Source organism: Prorops nasuta, unplaced genomic scaffold, assembly GCF_024137725.1.
Source record: "Prorops nasuta isolate Cenicafe-Biocafe unplaced genomic scaffold, Cenicafe_Pnas_1.2 PNAS00019, whole genome shotgun sequence".
NCBI classification, from domain to species: domain Eukaryota; kingdom Metazoa; phylum Arthropoda; class Insecta; order Hymenoptera; family Bethylidae; genus Prorops; species Prorops nasuta.
This window is the reverse complement of record NW_027116816.1, coordinates 5,038,269-5,058,770: the sequence shown is the minus strand read 5'-3', so window position 1 is coordinate 5,058,770 and position 20,502 is coordinate 5,038,269. Positions and strand designations below refer to the sequence as shown.

The 20,502-nt window shown below is 40.8% G+C and overlaps 1 protein-coding gene across 1 annotated transcript in view; it reads right to left on the bottom strand.

Moving 5' to 3' along the window:
* Positions 1–20,502, bottom strand: part of stet (stem cell tumor) — a 242,801-nt gene that overhangs the window by 45,442 nt on the left and 176,857 nt on the right. Inside the window, exon 6 of the mRNA XM_066739208.1 lies at positions 4,704–4,821. Within this exon, the coding sequence (XP_066595305.1) occupies positions 4,704–4,821 (118 nt within the window). The remainder of the gene's footprint in view (positions 1–4,703; positions 4,822–20,502) is intronic.

Genomic DNA, 20,502 nt, shown 5'->3' with positions numbered 1-20,502 from the left:
GGCTGCTGCTGGTGTTGGCTGGAGCAAGAGGATGGAAGAAAGTCCCACCCCCTCGAGGCAATAACGACGATTCGAGATTCCGTCGGCGTATATCCTGGGCGGCCATCTTGAATGATCCTGTCTAGGCTCCCGTTCAGGCCGGAAATCCTCGACAATCCCTCGCGGACACGGCTATTCCATTGTCCGCTACCGCGCGTGATGTTTCATGGGATCTCCGATCATGCTTTGCGACAGCCAAGCATGCTTCGACAACCACGAATACGAAACTCGACTCTCTCTCTCTCTCTCGTCCCGTCCAGACATGCGATTGCACCAACGATTATTATTATTATTATTTTACTATAACAGAGTTTACAAGGTTAAGCAATTTCTGAAGCATCGAATTAAGCTATTTGCTGTGTGTATATATATATATATATATAGAGAGAGAGAGAGAGAGTTTCCTTATGTTAATGGACAATTTTTCAAGTGCTACCGTCTAGTTAAATTTCCAGCTTCAACAAAGAGACTGTGCTTTATACACAAGGAGCTGTACGGTATCTTCCATCGTGTAAGTCGAGATGATGGATTATTAATTAACTGGTACTTTAGAGAAGCTTAATTAATGTAATGCGCCGTGGATGGATTTACGGAGACCGAATATTACTAAAATGGCCAAGTTTTTAATCTGCAGCATCTATGTACAGGTTGAAAGTATTTAAACGATGAGGATAAAAGTTAAGTTTCGTGTTCTTTTTTTTCTCTTCAGCGTGAAAAATGATGATTAAAGGTGATGGTTTATTAAAAAATATATTGCGAGTCTTCGAGAGATGAGAGGATATTTGAAGGGGTTGAGAGGGGGGGGGGGGCGAAACGCATTGGCGAAAACGAACGAAATCGATGGGGAAGGTTAGGGGCGTTCGACCTTGAGATAAGGATGCCGGATATTAGGAAGAGAGCGAGAGGGGGCGAAGGGTGAAGGTTTGGTAAACGGCAGAGGCCTTTGGCCCTCCCTTTGCCAGGGCAGTCATCTACCTTACCGACCCTCCTAGAAACGCCCTAACCCTTTCCGTGTCTAACTCAACCTGCCTCGACCGAACTAACCTCGTTACGTTTCGACGTTATTACGCCAACGTGCTCCATATCGTGTATCCCATTACGCACAGGTATTACCGGGATGGCCGGCTATGGTGTTTGCGAATATCACAAGCCCATCAGTGAACTCATTCCACTTGATTTTATTACTTTAACAACATCTTTTCAACCCAAATGGCCCTTCCAACTTTTCACTTCATTTTCCATAACATTAATTAGTATGCTCTCTACCCTCTGCTTCAGGCAGAAGCAGAGAACAACGCGAAGCTACAAAATATCTCGGAAGAGAGTATAAGAAACTGTATAATGTTTTTGAAGATATAAATCAAAATTTAGCGCGATAAATTTTTCATTTTTATGGCTTGTTGCGATACGACGGGCAGCCATTTGGTAGATTAAACAAGTGTGGAAAATGGCAAAAGATGGAAAGCTGGGAGAGCGTTGAGGGGGAGGAATGGGGTTGGTGAGGAAAAAAGGAAAGGAGGGGAGGAGGTTAGGAGGGGGGGGGGGAGATGGAAGGCCTCGTGCGAGTCGTATGCATATAATATCGGAGAGAGCTGCTGGTGATCTTTCCTGTATATAGGGAAACGGCCCTTATTTCTGATGTTGCCTGCTGTGGCGTGGCGTGGCGTAGCGTCGTCGCCTAGTCCTTCTTGCAGGCCCGCGCGTTGGGAATCGATAATCTCGATCCTCCTATACCCCCACTCCTCGACCCTGTGGATGTCGTGCGGTTCTACGGTCTACGGTTATCTAAATAACCGCGAGGCTTTATCGACCAATACATCTTCCAGGCTACCCTGTTGTACTTTCCACTACCCTTCACCACTGCCACCCACTAGCCACAATGACCCCTCGCCGTGTGCACTCTTCTCTTATGTATATGTGAGCGTGTTTGGAATATATTTATACTTGTGTGCTCGTGTTCCGCACGTGCCGCGCGCGGCCACCATTTTATATTCGCCAGACACTCGTAAGTCTGGCAGAAGAATTACGCCGCCACCTGAAAACCGCACGGCGCCAGACGATGACGTCATCTCGTCTCGCAAGGATTCTTCCTTTTATCTCTCCTACTTCCCCCCTTCCACCTCTCTTTCTCTCTCTCTCTCTCTCTTTCTGTTCGCACCGAGTCTAGTCGATATTATACCATTGTAAGAAAAATATCAAGTCGTGATAAATATACCGAACTGAGAGTAACGTGTTTGTTAAACGTCAGTATAGTTTCGCTATCCATCGAAAGCTATTGTATAGGATAACCCATTTTAATAAATAACATTCTGCTTTAAAATTGTTAAACTATACTTGATAAATATATACTTTATTATAAAATTAGGTTGACGGTCCTATTAAAGCAATAGCTTAAAGTAAGCTATATATATATTCTTTCCTATACGAGTTAAAATAGGCCATCCAATAATAATATAGACATTATAATTGATGTAAGAAAAGATATCCAATACAATACTTTAGGTATTTAGATAATTACCGTAAATTAAAGAATTTTATTCATTAGTAGTTTATTATTTAAGGTTTTCAAGGATTTTATTAAATCAATGTCCCCATTTTTTTATTTTCGAACTGGTACTTATTATCATCTCATGTATCACTTTTCGGAACCAAAATATTAAAATAAAGATGAATAATATATAGAGCTCGGTATTCAGAAAATTTAGCATTGATAGTCTGCATCGATATGTGACCAAGACAGATATCGATACTTGTAAAAAAATCGATACTGTATCGTCACCACTAGTTCATACTCTTCGCGATTTTTTTGCTTTTCCTTACCATCCATTTTGTTCGCACCATTATCTCCCAGACTCTTTATGGATTGGCTCAATTTTTTTGTTACACACTAGTAACTTACCGTATGTTATCTTTCTATAATTCATATTCACTCTTACTGAATTTCACATTTCATGAGGAAAGAATAGGTTTACCTATAAAATGATGTTTAGTTTTTCACAGTCACAATAAAATTACACGAATAATTAGGTATATTTTAGAAAGTCTACATTATCAACGACTCAAGCCTGCGTTTAATCAGTGCTTAAATCCATAGAAGCTTTTAATTAACAGCTATATTTAATAAACAATTGAGAAGCCTGAAGAACTTGGCTGAAATCAACATTGAGATTGAATTTGAAAAAGTAATTGGAAGCCAAAATGCTTTATCTCGTATGGAAAAGGTATTCCCTTACAGAATTAATTTTTGTTCAAACGATATCGAAAACTAACTGGAGCACTATTTTATGTATGCATATAAAAGTTTTCGGTGAACTTGGAAGTGATTCGAGTTTCATTTATCTTTCAATTTCTGCGTAGCGCTAAATCTTTGAAAATAAACTTTTATCACGCAATTTAACTCTGTTGTTTTTTGCTTTCCGCACGATATATTGTTTATATGATAACTAGAACCACCTCTCCCCTCCCCTTCCACGATTCATGTTTCGTGACAATGAGCAGACAGCTTTTACCTCACCCCTCGAAAAGTATTAGCATATATGCCAAGGGCTCAAAATAAAAAAGAATACAATTTAACCTAAACTGCGTGATTATTTTTATCGAAATATTATTATATTTTATGTGTTATAATATTGCCATTTTTGAACATTATTTAATTCGAAAGCAAAAATTGGTTTCATGAGTATTCTAACAAATAATGTAATACGAACGATATAGAGTATTCTTAATGAACGTAGACTTTACAGATATAAGTTAATGTAAAAAGAGTGCGGGCTGCAATATTATGCAATTTGACGAGCGAGTATCGTCGAGCATGGCTAAAATTAATGATGTCCATGATTACTTTGCGAGAGGGGCGGGCTGATAGGTAGCTACAGCTCACAACGCAGCATCCGATTAAAAGTTACCAACTTCGATAGGATAGGATACCGGCAACGGTTGCGGATATTGCCGTGGGTCGGCCATAACTGCCAGTAGTAACTACCAGAGACTGGTCGACCGAAACCCGTTCAGGTGAGTGTCATCCTTGAACAAGATTTTCTTGAAAACTCGTCATCTCCTCGTCATTCGATTTTTAATTTAAACGTTATGAAAAATATTCCACCCAAAAGAAGTAGTGAAATAAAAATTTCAGACAACTATTTTTAATTTAGCAAAAAAAAAAATAGTATTATTATGATAAGAAAAATAACTGGTATTAGAAATTTTTAACCAAAACTTTATATACCAATCCCCTGTTTTTTATATATCATAAAATATTCCTATTATATTACAGAAATGTTTATTAATCAGAAAAAATGTTATTGAACCTTAAGTAACAATAAGCAATATTTATTACATTTTTTTCACATTTCAGGTTCTAAAAATATTATCTTTACTATTTTTGTTTCAAATTTCAAGTATTCACCATAAACCATTCCCTTTGTTATAAAAAGCGAAGAAGTTATACAGTGAATTAAAGATGTATCCACACTGCGCACAGCATACACCTTATAAGTAGTAGAAATTGAAGTCAGTAATGACACTTTTTCTATTGTAAAAGGTGGAAAAAACGTTGCTTATACTCTTTAGGTTTAACTAATCCTTTTAGCAAACAGATTTCTTTATAAGTAGTATAGTACAAGCCTATACTTACTCAATAATTAAAGCGTAAGAAAAGTACTCACCTCCACGAGTGTGATGAGGATAATGAATAGTGGTGGGGGGCAACAGGTATAGTGATCCGCATAATACTTCCTGTCACGCTCCTCTGTCAGAAATTCATCGCCGATCATGCGAACCATCCTGCGGAAGAAAGAAAGTTCCCAATTAGGTACGGTAAGTACATTCTTACAATAAGTTAATTCATTAAACGGAATATCATTACCGTCAACGTATTTATCTTAAGATTACTATTATATTACGATAACGATACTCTTCTGCTTGCAATGTAAGAGTTAGAATTCATTAGCGTGGGACTCTCTTCGTAACGAGAGGGTAAAAGAGGCTCGAGCGTCATAATTAATCCGTCGATCACACCGGGGATTCGGAACTAATTCCACTCCGGTCCCGATAATTCTCGCTGGAGGCGAGTTTCACTCGTTAATCGTCGCCCGAGGTGACGAAATAACGAGGAATTAACTTTGTCGGTTGTACGATGCTCGAAGAAAGGAAACATTCGCGCTAATAACCTCCTCGGCAGCTTCGAACCGATCGTTTGCAGCGTCCAGTTTTCTTCCCCCTCCTCCTCGACCTTCCTCCTCCCCCTGCCACCAGCTATTTTACTCCCCGAACCTATACCCCGAAGTCTCTCTCCTGCGCCATCTGATTCATGACTTTTCCCCGGGCTGAGAAAGGAGCGAAATTGGAGGTCCGAGAGAAAACCTTATGATACCGAGTACGTAACGGAAGATGCTGGATAAGAAAAGCCCGAAGAAAATGCTGGAGATACGTTCGAACGGAAAGTTTAAAAAAATATTATAGGTAAAGCTGGTGGAAGAGGGTTGCAAGAACTCGGTGAATTAAAGGGGAATTAAGGCATGTATGTATAGGGAGTGTTGGAAATATTGGAGCGTTTGGGATGGGGAGAAGCTATAATTTGCGATCGAGGAAAATGATCCTGTGTTTTGGTACATCTGCGAGGCTCTAGTTGTGTGCGTATATATGGGTTATGCATGGGGTACTGGTAGCGAAGAGAGAAGGGAAAATGGGTTTGAGATGGGTCTTGAGGACGAAGTATCATCGAAAGAGTGCAGGAGATATTGTAAGAAAGATAAGTGTAGTGAAAGAGGTCTTCTGATGTCCAAACTCGAATGTCTTGTCAAAGAGGAGCTCTGAATTATAGACGCGAAAGCAGAAAGCTGCACGTCATCTGATGCAAACTCTACTTTCAGCAATCAACTAATTGGATTCGCTAATTAATTCTCAAACTTTCACCCTCATCTATTTTATTAAACAAAAGTATTGCAGTCTAATTAAATTGTTTTTTCTGGCCGGATGGATCGATTCAGCTGTTTCAGCAATTTGCTTGGGACGCGGAGGAGCAAATCGCAACTCGTATACTGATCTCCGCTGATGGTTCGAGTAAATTGACAGATTTTTTCCGAGTATCTCTATTTTGACAGAATTGAGAATCAGGTCGTGGCAGGCGTGACGATTTTAAGTGAATTTGTCAAAAGTGGAATTTATAAAGAGTAAATAGAGAGGGGGTGGAGGAGGTTGCTAAATATTTGTCATCGGCAATTTGGTATCGATATATCCGAGTACTGGCAGAGACCCAGAAACGTTGACGAGAACACATCGTGCTCTCAATCGTCATGTGTTCCATATTGATCGACGCACATTCTGTGTTTTGTGAGAGCTAGGCGAGGAAAGGGGCAGTGCTTGCGAAACACTCTGGTTCAGCCAGTGCATCTAATATCGAACCACTCTTCGTGTTGTCAAAAGCCTATTATCGCTTCGAGTATAATATATGTAGCTCGAAGGCCAAGGGACACACGCATCCAAGTGCGTGCCTATGTATATACGCATGTATATATCTATACACGTGTGTGGCTAAATGGAGGGGATATTGTTTTGGCGCAAATCAATTTGTTGGCAGGTGCTCTCGCGAAAACGATTTATTCCAATTTTCCTACGGACACGAAACAAACAACGGTGGTTTTATTCCTCCAAATTAATCATTTCGACAAACACCGATACGATGATATACCGTTGGTTAAAAGGTTTTCAGAGAAATATCGAAGATAGCCTCGAACGGCTTGCTCGAATATTTAAAGTTTCTCGAGATAAAAGTTGAAGCGTGAGATTTAAGCAAAAAGTGCAATTAGAGAATTGCTTTTAATCAAGGATTTGATAATTAATTGTTCGAATTGTTTGAGTTTCTTTCAGGTAAGAGTAAGAAAAGTGCAACCGCATCAGTTTCAGTTGGGAGACTCGAGAAAGTAAATGGAACTTGGTGTGCCTTTAAAGGGTGGAAAAGGGGAGCGCTTAGGTAGAAGACGATGGTATCACGTGCCAGGTAGAATAATTACGAAGAAATATTGGCCCGTAACTCAGCCCACTATCCATAATATCTTGCACGTTTATGGTTCCGTAGATAAACTATCTCTCTTAGTTCGGTTCGGGCTTCGTTTTGGTTCCACTGCGAGAAACACCAGCAAGTATAAGAGGTCGCGGCGCTGCTTCTACTCTTACCAAAATATTATTTTCTGTCTCGATTTACCAATTCCTCATCGCTTTAACCCTTTTTTAAGTCACGAAATATTGTTCCACTGATGCAAAATTAACGATTCTAATCTCGAAATTTACTCATCACCCAATTTAATTAGTTTCTAAAATTTTTCAAACTTTTCCCCTATATATCTCTCTCACTCTCATTCTAGTTTCGCGAATACACGATTGCGCTGTTCTCGAAGATTTATTTACGCCACAACTTAATGGGCTCTAACACTGCAAGCAGTTGTGCCAGTTGCTAATACCGAACAACGGCTGGGTTGAAGCATAAATTTCATAATGTTTTTGCTTCTAAGAATGAATTTTTGCTGCTTATTAATTAAACATACTTTGAGGAAGCAAAAATCGAATATCTCTAGATTTTCAGTGATAGCTTTTATTTGAAAAGGTATATGGAGAAACAAAGAGATCAAAAAGCTGTTTTCATTTAACAATGTCACTGTTTAATATACCATGTCAGGGGATCAAAGAAATCAACGCCAATATTGCTTTGAAGGGTTAGTCTCTGCTTGCTCTGCTTCCGTTTGCCAGAATTCCCTGCTTTGCCTCGTTTTCCCACAAAACTCTATTTTCTCATTTCGCCCCTCTCTTACATTTTACGAGTCTTCAATACTACTCAATATTAGCTCCACTTAACACTGTTCTCTACTCAGTCACAAAGATACACATAGTTAAATCCCATTCAACACATTTTGCTTCCACTCCGTTCTCGTTATTTTATTTTACTATTTGAGTAGCTAAATCGAGCAGGTACACGCGCATATCCAAAATGAAATCCAGTCGTAAGCTCTTAATAGGTTTCAATGTGTGATACCTGTTATGGATATTACGTAGAAATAAATTATTGATATGCATCTATTGGCGTCTAGTGGAGTGATATACACTTTCACTCATCGTGATGTTTTCCATAATTTCAATGGGGATTTTAAAATAACACTAGATATCGCAAAGGTTTTATAGTGTAATGGATGGTATATTAACGGTTGTAGTGAAATATCACAGCAGAGAGAGAGAGAGAGAGAGAGAGAGAGAGAGAGAGAGTACCTATATTCATTGCTATATTTAAGCAATTAATCCTTCATGGGTGCTTTCATTGGTGCGCGCAATTTCCTCGGTCCATTCACGTATGGGAACAGTAAATATCATCTCTGTTTAATTCTCGTGATTATTTGAATCCGCTGAAATTCACTTTTACGCTATTTCTATACCTGCGAGATTATTTAGTATAGTCTATATGCATGCATGTATGTGCGATGTTTGTAGTAAGTAAAACCAAAAGAAATAGCGAGCATGCACAGGCCAGCATAAATTCGCATGCTTTGTGAATAATTTATCATCGGTATAACTATACGTTGGCATATTCAATTTGTGCCAAGTTAACGAGCAAAATTCATCATCTCTATTTCTGTAATTCGATCGAAAATTCAATAAAATACCTTGGCAATTACATGTTTAATCGATAAGTGAAGAAACTTTGTAAGGGAGAATTGCTGGAAGCTCGGGAACGATAAGAAGATATATATATATATATATATATATATAATATATACATGTAGGTTGGAGTGATTTTTCGGGGAGGAAGAAAAAAAAGTATCGGGTTCGTTGAATCGAATAAAAGGGGTGAATGGAATAAACTGAAAAATTGATGGCGGAGTCGAGGTAAAATGTTAGTGCTGCAAATAGTGGGAGCTGAAGAATTAGCGAATCTGCATAGTCAAGTACATATTCGCTTATGTAGTCACGTGGGTGGGTATGTCTGCGAATAATTGATTGCCTACATATATAGCTAGTCATACGTCGGCAGATATACGGACGATAACTATCATTTCATTGGTTAATAGTCACGGAACCGAATCGGACAGCTATTCCAAATGCGAGTACAGTATAAAATGTGTCAATAAAGCGACCTGAAACTCCAAGCTACAAGTTCATACACTACAGATTTCTCGCCATTTACCATTATAACATAATATATTTAAAATCGAGGAATGCGACGCTTTTGAAATTTAATTATTCGACGATACATCCATTCCCCACTAATAACAATAATAATGACTCTTCCAGTGTATCGCAATTTCTTTAGCAGGAGCTAATCGTCGAATAAATAGAATCCGGTAGAAATAACGATTTTCTAACAATGTGCGTTACAAAAAGAAAGAATCGATAAATTTTGCAAGGAAATAATTTAGATTGAAAAGTTTGCAAGGATCTTTATTGTTAGTTTTGCATAGTTGAAAGAGTTTTTGTGCGTCAGTCAGGTTCTTGGGGCTTTTTTGGAGCTCTTTCAGGTTCTTGTATGCAAAGCTTTGCACAAGCAGCCGGCGGCTGTCTGGCGTACTCTTAAACTCGAAGGACCGTTCTCAAGGACGTTGATTAATTGCTGCTCTTCTGCCTCGTGCAACTTAGTTACACCTTTTAGCCGTGCAGAAGCGCGTAAAACGAAATGCTGCTACAGCAAAGTGCTTGTTGTTGCAATAACCCGTCACCTTTTATCGATAAAACGGTAGATAAAAATAAAAAAAATGCCTTTAAGTCGAATCGAACAGGATTAGTTTGAAATAACGATGAGCTTATGTTCGAACGAAAAAAAAAAATTAAAAAAAACTTAGGGATGGTCAAGTAGCTCAAAAAGTTCCGGAGACACCTGTACGCAGAGATACATCCATATGTACATACATACACACAAATAGAGTACATCGTCACGCGGTAGCAATATTCTAAATGATAAAATGACTCGGAATTCTCTATTTCCGTAGCGAAATAAGGGGTGGAGCATGGAAAGGAGAAAATGTTGAAACGTCTGGAGACAATGGTTGCTGGTCCCAGTCGCACGGCAAAATATACACTTTACGTGTACCTGTCCTCGCACGTCCACGTGTGTGTGTGTGTGTACGTGTGCGTGTTTGTGTGCGTGCGCGCTCAATAATTCCATTGTTCCCCGGAGAAGTTTGCTGTGCGTCTTCTTCCGCTCTCGAGGACAAATGGGAGCGAGGAGTCGCGATGTTATCAAATTGGATCTCCGCATTTTCCAGGACCTGCCTGTTGGCTACCGAAGGGGAGACCCTGAAGAAGAATTGGAACCAGGCGGATGGCTGTTAAGTAAGCTTCCAATGACTTTAACTAGCCTGCCTATAGAGCTATCGCGCTCTAATTACTTATCGAGCACCGAGTCAACTCTCGATCGACTCTCTCCCGACGCTATGGTTAATTGCTCTTCGATGTAAAATCGATTCTTACTCTAAATAATCGTTCCTTCGTCGAAGCTTTAATAATTATCGTTATTGTCTTTTTTGTTGTTGTTGTAAGGTTGATTCGAGGGGTTGGATTACACTATAACGTTACGAGACTCGCGTCGAGGAGCGTTGGCTGACAAGCTCGCGTTTAAGAGACTGACAAGGCACTTGCGCTAGGCTAGTATTCATCTCGCTGGTAAAAGCCTATAGAATTAACATTTATGTTGCTGTGTGCTGGCAAATGCATTCCCGAGGCTAGGCGTTACAGGCATTCGAGTCACATTAAGTCATTTTACTCGTAAATGCTGGCAGCATTTACTGAACTTTGATCAGACCTTTCAAGGATCGCAATATATATTCAGTGCAAATGTCTTTTCCAAATTACCATATCTCCAAACTTGTAAATGAATAAACTTTCATCGAAGCACGCTTATGGATGGTTATTTTCGTTGGTCGTGTGGATGGGCGTTGGGGTGCTTCGAATCGAGTGACTTTTGGATGAAATTAGAGAATATAGGTTGAGGGGGGGGGGAGGGAGGGGGGGGGAGTACGAGGTAAGATTACGTAGGGCACAATTGATTTATACTTTATGAGGGGGCACCGTGATCCGAGATATCGGAATTATGCTGACGGGAGGAGAAAAGCTTGGGCTGATCGTTAAACAATCAGGTGTAATACGGGCTCGTTTTATTCAATCGGATTTTGGCTAACGTATTTGCGAATAGATAAGCTGCACATATTCCATTCCACTAGTCGATACCCAATCTGCACGCGAGCCAGTCGATCGAGGATAAATTCGATTCCTCGGCAGCTTTTGATCGCCGCTAGGTGAAATCGGGTTTAAGAACTTCTTATCCTGGGATTTGACAAGGCTCGAGATCCAGGGTGAAAGGAACGCGCGAGGGGGATGCTCTGCTTGTATCTGAAATCTCGATGGGCTATGCAGTACCACACGGTCAAACTTTTATATTCGACGATACGCTTTTTTCAAAAGTCTCCCTAACTGCTTTACCTCTTTTACGTGTATTATTCGAGGGCCAGCCAGTTCTCCCCATATATATATAAGTAGAAGAAAAAATGCTTCAGAACTTGGGAAATTCTCCAAAAGATTTTCAGCATTTAATTTTCCCCCAAAAGAGATTCTACTTTCGACTAAAATTCGCTGTTTGAAATAAAATCAGAAACTTCTTTTTTTCTCTCCTCTTCTCTCGATATAAGATGAAGTGAAATTTGTAAAAAAAGCAATGGCATATTGATGTGTATATATTCTTGCATTTTTAAATATGAAATTTTCATTTGCGTTTGTTATATATACGGATATTTACTGGAAAAATGCTATCTGTCATATAAGCGTATGGCAGGTGGTAGCACGCTAATCATGAGCTGCACGTGAGTTTTGCTGTATACTCTGTGCGCCATCTGATAATCTGACGTAAGACGTTTGAAGGGCGGTTGCGTTTGGATAATCGAGAATATCGTGCTACGCGAGCTGTGAATTAACATTGCAGTTGCATTCTCGGGTTTACAAGTATTCCACTCGATAATACTGCATATACCGTATATATATGTACTACCACCCAAGTCATTAAGTGATTCTTTCACGTCGTCGTCTCTCTCGCTACGCAGAGGTAATCCATTATTTTTAATGCACCATATTTCGAAACGTAAATGCACTTGCTGCGATTATGTAAATTAACCGGTTGGATGCAAAGAAAAACAATTACCTTAAATCACGACTATTTTCGCAGTGGGAAAGTAGTATGTGGGGAAAATTGAATTTAATAAAGTTGCAGTTTTAAGGGTTTTCGGATGATATTGGATAAAAGTAATGGCGGCAATGGAGGAAAAACAATTGCATTTGCGTGGAAAGGTCTTTACGGAGGTTGAAGTCGTTGGCGAAACTGGTCGTTCGCCGATGGTCGATCTCCTTCGGCACGTTTGGTTTGTCATGAAATTCCGTGTATTCCTGGGGGAAGCGCTAGTCGGCCGAGTACGCGCGTGGAGTCCTAATAATCTAATATCGTGCGATCCGAGCCCAATTTCATGCTTTCCCGGGCACGTGCACGGGACACACACACACACACACACACTCGCGAGCATTTTCACAATTCTCACTTATTCCATATCTTACTCAAAACATCCCGCTGTTCAACGTTGAACCTTAAGGGAGCCATTCTTCAAATAATCAAGCCATCCCAAAGCTCCAAATCAAATGATACTCTGGCCGAACCCATACAGAATCGAGTAATTTCGTTCCGACGAAAGTTGCACGCGACTTTTATTTATTTTTCCACGCGATTATTTCGAAATAACAAATGAAAGTCGCGTAGAGGCACGATTGTGGTACGTTTTATAATTGCGAGAGGCGCTCTAACAGGTAGTCGTGGACCGATTCGATAGGACGCAGTGGAAAAAACTAGGGAGAGAATATTTTAGCATTAGTAAAAAATAACGAGATGCAATTATACCAAGAGTTTCATGGTACGAAGCAATTGGGGTCTGAAGGGCCCGGAGCAGTCGAGTACTAAGCACAAAAGCGGCGGTGCAAGCTTTCCAACCACAAAGCAGTTTTGCAACGAGTGAGAAGGAGGGGGAGGGGGTGGTAAGGGGGAGAATAGTAATCGGTAAATGGTACAAGTTCGTCGATTAGTCCGCATTAAGGCAAGAAAAGACTAGCTTTCATCCCGATGAAGCATAAAATTGGAAATGAAGCCGTGCACGCTAGCCCTACGCAGCTTTGCGTGCAAACGATGCATCGCAAATGCACCGGTATATATGTTTGTGTGTGTGTGTGTGTGTAAGAGAGAACGAGCATCTGTCATTAAGGGCTGTTGTCATTAAAAGAATGGCAAAAGAGAAAATGCTACCGAGCGCGTTCACTCGTTCCCAGCCTCTTTACATCCTTTCCACATTGTTCGATAAATGTAAGGCTCTCTAGTCCATATAGATATATATATATATATATTTATATATATATTATAGTCAATTTTCACAACAACGATCCGCATTATCCCAGTCTAATGAATCTGGTATGAACGAATAAATTATTTTGTTAATGGTGAAACACGATGAATTTATCAATGGAAGAATAATTTTATTAGAAAATGTAAGGTGAACGAAAATTATTATCATCGTCGAAGGGACAGACTGCAATTGTTACAAGTCGAGGTAACTCGTACTTAGCGTGAGTGGAAATGTTAGCGTTGAAAGGAAGCATAAGGCTTTGCTGGCTGGAAACGCGAGATTTCTGAAGAAAAGCTGAAACACGGCAACGAGTTCCACGTTGCAGAGGTGAAACAGCGAGGGAGGAAGGAAGGACTTTTCCGATGCAGGAAATTTACTTCTGACAGGTAAGGACACGTGCCCGGACTACATCCAGCCGTTTGCTGCTTACCGAGCGTCGTGACACGAGCTAGTAAACCTACTCGCCCAAGTTACTCCCACTCGTAAAAGAAAGCTCCACCCTTCTGTTCTCCAAACCTCCTATCTGCGTGCCTAATCTAGAATCGACGCAATTTTCACACTTTTCAACGCGTGCCCCTCGATACTCGTTATGAGCTCTCTCCCTCCCTTTCTCTCTCGCCCTGATGCCACGATATCATCTCTGGCGATTGTTCGCAAACCCAAAACCTCCTACGTGTGTAATTTCACTTCTTACACCCCCGCTCTCATCCTTGCACTCCCTCAACTGGATCTTGCAAAATAGCTTATATTTTAAATTTCTCTCTTACCAGAATATTCAATATTTTATTTATGGAATTGTTTGAAATTCTCAAAATGCATGATTCAGCATGAATAACGGGAGTATTAATCGAATGCTAAATATAAATCAAGCTATTTTTCAATTTCATCGAGAAATATCTTCGATGCAGGGGAATAGAAGCGTTTTGAGTTTCTGTTAACTCGAGATGAAATCCCAATCAAGATTTACAAATCTTTTACCAATGGATGTACTGACTAAAAAAAAATGATTTCTTGAGAAAGAATTATTTGTTTTCTTTTTTTACAGGGGAAATGAAGAAATAAATAGAAATTCCTGATCGAAAGGAAAATTGACTGTTTTGGCAGAGAGGAGGACACGCATTGGGACTGTTGGCACGTATGCAAACACGTATATCTACGTAGGAGGATAGAACAAATGATATTCAAATAAACGCGTCTCCACACACGAGATTCTCGATATCGCGACAAAATTGATCAACAGTCGAAAGCCAATCCAGTCAAGTCGGATTGTTTGTTTATACACAATCAAATATTATTTCAGTTTTCAGGAGACTTTTATTCTACCTTCTCATTTCGACTGTGCTTCAAACGAGACAATTTATTTGCCCACCGAATATTAATGGAATTTGGTAGTTTGAATGCACGTATAAAACCAGAAATCGGATCCGATCTGTACGCTAATTAGCATTTAATACTCGATAAAATAGCAACCGCTGTAATACGTTAGCGCGACATTAAGGGGATCCTTCAGGAATGTTCGGTAAGAAATTACTATCACCGCGGAATATACGAGGCCATAAAATTCCCCATGCGTTGGCAAGATCCCATACACGAGTAGTAAGTCCTGAGAAAAGCGCGAAATATCTGATGTTCGTAGAGCAGGTGGTACGCAATTTTCACAAGATGCACACTTTCGTATCGATCGGTAATATAAGCGAGCTTATTTACCGACACCGCGAAAATACGAGTTTCTGGCACGGTGTTACAGGGCGTTTGGAAATGGGAGGAGGTAACATACGTCACGTATCGATAAGGAACATCGAGCTCGACGTTGCCAGAAATATAGAGATGAAGCGAGAAAAGGTATGATAGTACGGGGGGCAGGGGGGGGGGGGGGTTGGGGGAGGTTGAAATTGTATTTCTAGATGGGCAAAGCGGCCTATAGTTTCCCAGTAAATAGGAAAAGAAGCCGATCAAAGAGTCCAGTGTGCCAGCCTATCGTTCCCTCTATTTCTCTCTCCTTCTCCCCCCCCCCCTTTCTTCTCTATATACATATCCGAATTCCTTCTCGTTTGTCCAATCCACTTCTCATCCTGAGAATATCGGAATATTCAGATGCTTTTTGGACACGAGGGTGCAGTAGACCGTGCGAGGGCTGGATGAAATCCCGAAGGACGCCTTTGAGGAACGACTGCAACCATCCAATCACCCTTCTCCTCTGCCATGTACAAAAATTCCGATCCATCCTCCAACGGGAACATTCACGACCCTGCGTCTTCCTGTTTTCGATATTCCTACGCTACGCTGCCTCTGGGTTATACAATATATATATATATATACAAATGTACATATATATATGTATACATTACACGATTATTGCCACCCGCGTTACGTACCCGATACTTTCCAAATAATCCAACAGTTTTTCCGTATATTTACCTACTCCTAGCTACGAGTCGCGTATTCCCATAATGAGTTCTCCGAGGTTAATTAGAAATTGTTTAACGATGCGAAAGATACTCGTTACCGAAGATTTGCTGGCTGGTTCGACGAGTGATTTGCGTGAAGGGAGCGCAGCTGGTAGGCTCATATAGGTATAAGCAGGAAGGTTTTGTTAAGCTGAGATGGTGGTGCAGGAGACACATGGGAGTCGGCGTTTACCGTTGGCTGAATATCACCTTGGCCATTGGCTACTGGCTGGACAATCGGCTAAACCGGCAGTGCAACCAGGCTATGATGTACGACCCAATGGTAAACCACGTGTGCATGAACTGTACCTGCGTCCCCGTGTCCGTCTGCCCATCCACTTTCACCCCTAATCCATACTAATTGCCACCAAACTGAACATCAGCCGCACCTGTATCATCCCGCCAATCCTGTGTACCCATTTTCTTTTCCAACGCCGACACAGCAATTAATTGCAGTGCCTCTCTCTGACCCTATTCCGCAATTTTACAAAACTTGCCTAATTTATGCTAATCCCCCTCCACTCAATTTTGCTTTTGCAGAAACTACCTGCACCACACAGTTTTGGAACTTTATTACCATTGTTCGCTCGCGGAGCTCCGAAACTTTATTTCCGTGGCGTACGGAAAAAAGTACGGTGTATCGATATAGGGAGAATGAATTGTTCCTAGCAGAGATAAATATAGTGGTAGATAAAGAACTTTTGTTTTCGCAAAAACAATAAGCATAATTTTATTAGCGCGACGAACGAGCTTGTTTGTTTCTGCTAATCTTGATAATTGCCTCGTAATGAGTTAACAATTGCTATCGCGGGTTCAGCTAGATGAGAGAGCAATCAACTTAAAAGCGCCTATCCTTGTATGGAGATAGAGTATTCATATCTGTCCAAAGCAGTCTCTACATAATTCTATTACCACTGCAGTAGTCGTCAGACTCAACCGGTTTACAACCGAGCCTCTGACCAGGATCGTATCAAAGGCTCTGCACTAAATCTAACGCAAACGTTACTATAGGAAGATTGCTCAACCGCGAAATACACAACGAAGGCTACTGCTACCTTGAGACCATCGTGGAGGTGCTGGAAGATCCAATCGGTAAAACAGAGTCTCCAGATTTTCAACGATTTTTCTCCTTAAAAATCACAGGAAAATCACGCTGGTTGTTATTTTGTCATTTGGACTTGGCTGCTGCATAATAATAACAAACTCTTCCCCATTCGACCCCGTAATACTCTGCAGCGGAATATGAAATCGATTGCGCAATGTCATCTTTTCCGCGTGTCTCTACCGTTCCGCCTATACTCCATCTTATCGCGAAAAAGATTCCAGTCGATTCCACATCCAATTAGCGCAGGTTCGCAGGGAACGATTAGACAGAAGTATTTAACGTTGGAACGATTAGTGTCCGGTTACTGTGCGAGTCACGATGATACCGCTGATTCCAAACTTACCGGATGCTGGCGTGAATTAACAGGGTAGCAATTATCCACCGGTAGCAAGTGACGTTCGAGAGAGTCATGATCCACCGCTATTTTGTGCAATTTCAAAAAAATCCAATTTTCTTTGCTATAACGCGACGTGTAACAATTAAAGCGTAGACTGTTGGAAAAAAGACAGGTTTTTATATAGAGAAGCAAGTAAAAAAGTTTATGTCCGAGTAGAGTCTAAATCCCCGCAGCGTGGTGGCCCGATTAAGAAAATTACAGCGGTAAAATTAATTGAACGAGCTTCTCGCACTGGGAGGCTTGTTTTGTTTGTGCAATTAGGTTGCAATCAGCAGGCTTGTAAGTGATCTTAGGCTTACGCGTAATTGAATGGGAGGGGAGGCTATCGAGTTAGTTTGGGCAAGTCTGTATATATATTCGTGAATTGAAGCGCGATCGTTAGGCATTACTCGCGGGTGGTAGTGTAGAGTGAGTGGTGTAGTCGGTTAATTGGCGGGGGGGGGGGGGGGGACAATTGGTTAGTAGCTTACCAGTTATTTCTGATAGAGAGGAGATAGGACCAATCCAGCAACACAACGGGGGCCACTGTTGTATCGTTAGAAAATAGAAGCACGATTATGCACTTCATATATATAAGCGAATCGGCCTTTTGATCGGAAGTTAAAACGCGTTCCATTTTGTCCGTGTGTGTGTGTGCTGGCGTTACTACTGCCTAGCTCTTGCCACTGACTTTGATCAGCCAATTGATGTTACCGGCTCGATGCGATGCGAAGCGCTATACCCAATATCGAATCATACTGCCTCGCCTACATTTGCAATACATATTACCGTAATTTGCATGTTTCGACAACCACCATTTGTCATAGCTCATAAACCTTCGATCGGCACATTGAAAAATCAGTTTGATATTTTTTTCTCGCTGCTCGTTTACGAGCGATAATCTTTTCATAGGGAAAATGCATCGTGTAAAAGCTTTTTGATAATGTTTCATAAAATTTCAATAACAGCCAAGTTGCTGCAGAGGAATCTGTTGTGCTGCAGGGGCCATTGATGTATGGCGAATGATTTTCTGGACTTAGCCAAGTGCGAGAGCCGATAGCCGACTGCCAATGGGATAATTAATGAATCGATGCATCGGTTAATCAGCATTTATCAACACGTAGTGCAAATCGCGCGTGGATGTTGAACGAGCAGTGACTGGCTAAAAAGTTCAATAGAGCCGACTAACCTTTGATATCGTTTTCGAATCTCTCAAAGTTCCAATCGAGTTTCAAGTATACGACTAACCGCGAACACTCTAATCAAATGCGGTTCCATTAATTCATTGTCGTTCTGCATACGCTTTGTCACCCCCCCTCCCACAATTGCCCTACCCGAGAGCTAATCTCCCAACAAATTATAATCAGCTATAAAAGCTTTTCGTTTTCGTCACGAGAGAGAGAGAGAGATACGTACGTTTCAATTTGTTTCGAGTAATTTAATTAATTATTGGAAAATATCATAGAGAGAGCTCCTTATTATATACCATATACATATAAACATGTACGTATATGTGCGAGTACGTATTATTATACCTGGTTACTCATGCAGTAGCAGCTTATTTTCCGAAAGTTTTGACAAAAGCAGCGAATTATTTGCCAGGGTAGCTAAGTTCTTGAATAAGATTAGGATCGTTGGCGATAATTCATGTGCATAAAACTCGATGCAGCGACAGAGAAGCTGGAATGTATTAAGATGTGGGATGGGAGAGGAAGATAATGGGATGGATAAGGACAATGGAAGGTTTCAGGTCGCGAGCGAGCTAGCGTCAGGGAAGCTATGACGTATAGCCCAATATCCTTGCACCGCGCCATTGCCAGGATACGGCAGGATGTGCCAGGATACGCCTGTCGTCAGGATCTTCTCTGACACGAGTGTGTAAGTGGCTGCTGTCGCGTATTAGCTACAGCCTGCCTAATTAATCCGCCGAATCTGTTCATCCCTGCAGATCTCTAAACCGGATAGGCTTAGTCAACGGGAAAAGCCAACTCGTGCGTGGAATAAGGAATCACAGATATTCACGGATGTGCACGATATTCCCTTGATGCTTCAGACGTTATCTGCCTATATATTCGTGCATGCGTATCGATGCTATACGTATATTGCGGAGTTTCGTCGTCCAACTTGCCACGTGTTCAACCGAAACACATTTATTTCGTAGTCTCGTCTCTATTGCTCCTATTTCAATATATGTTGTTGATATTATTATTATTATTTTAATCGTTATCATCATCCAAGCCTCTAATCCCCCCTCCTCTAAATTGACAGTGCAGCACGCAGACTACTCCTCCGAGTGCCAGGGGGAAAACGGACCCTCGCGAAACCGACGAGACACTAAACAGCGGTTTTCGAGCTGGCTGGGAATTGAAAACGAGGTGGTGTGGCCATGTTGAGATTTGCATTCACCGCGATAACACCGAAAGCTCGACAGAGACGTCCTTACAGCGTAATTAAAGCAATTTTCCTAATTAACGCTTATGAAATTTCAGAGACTGTTTCGCTGGTAGACGTCGTGGGTGAATATCGTATCGATTGAAATGAAAAAATCCTTTAACAGCATATATATAGTCAATAGGCATGGATATACATAAAGGGAGCTTGATTAATTCTTCGATTACAATGCAAACATTATTCGTATTGGTCGAAATTAAAATTTCCATTGTTCGATACACAGGTTTTTCGTATCTGATTTTAGTATATATATATATAGATATAGAAACGTGCATACGTTGGACCCTGCCGTGATTAGATGTAATATTCAAGCTTTATCAGGCATTAGCACATTTTCTAATCCAAGCTTGAATTAAATGGGCTTTCCGTCGGACTGGTCGTAGATTAGACCTGTGCATTGTTAAAATACGCGTAGAATTCTAATCCTATTTGAGAGTTAACCTCCATCCTAATAATTCATCGGACACGTTGGAGTGCTAATGCAGAACCTGCACGATCTGACGAGTCGCTGCTCTCAGGGTAAATGTTTAATGGCCAACTGGTTCAAAGGTAAACTCGGTGCCGTGCAAAATCGACGATCTACCATCTTAACACCAATAATCCACTCGGTGGCTTTCTATTTGCTTATCGACAGAATTCTCAGATTTTCTCTGGAAAATCACACAACCTTGTGTT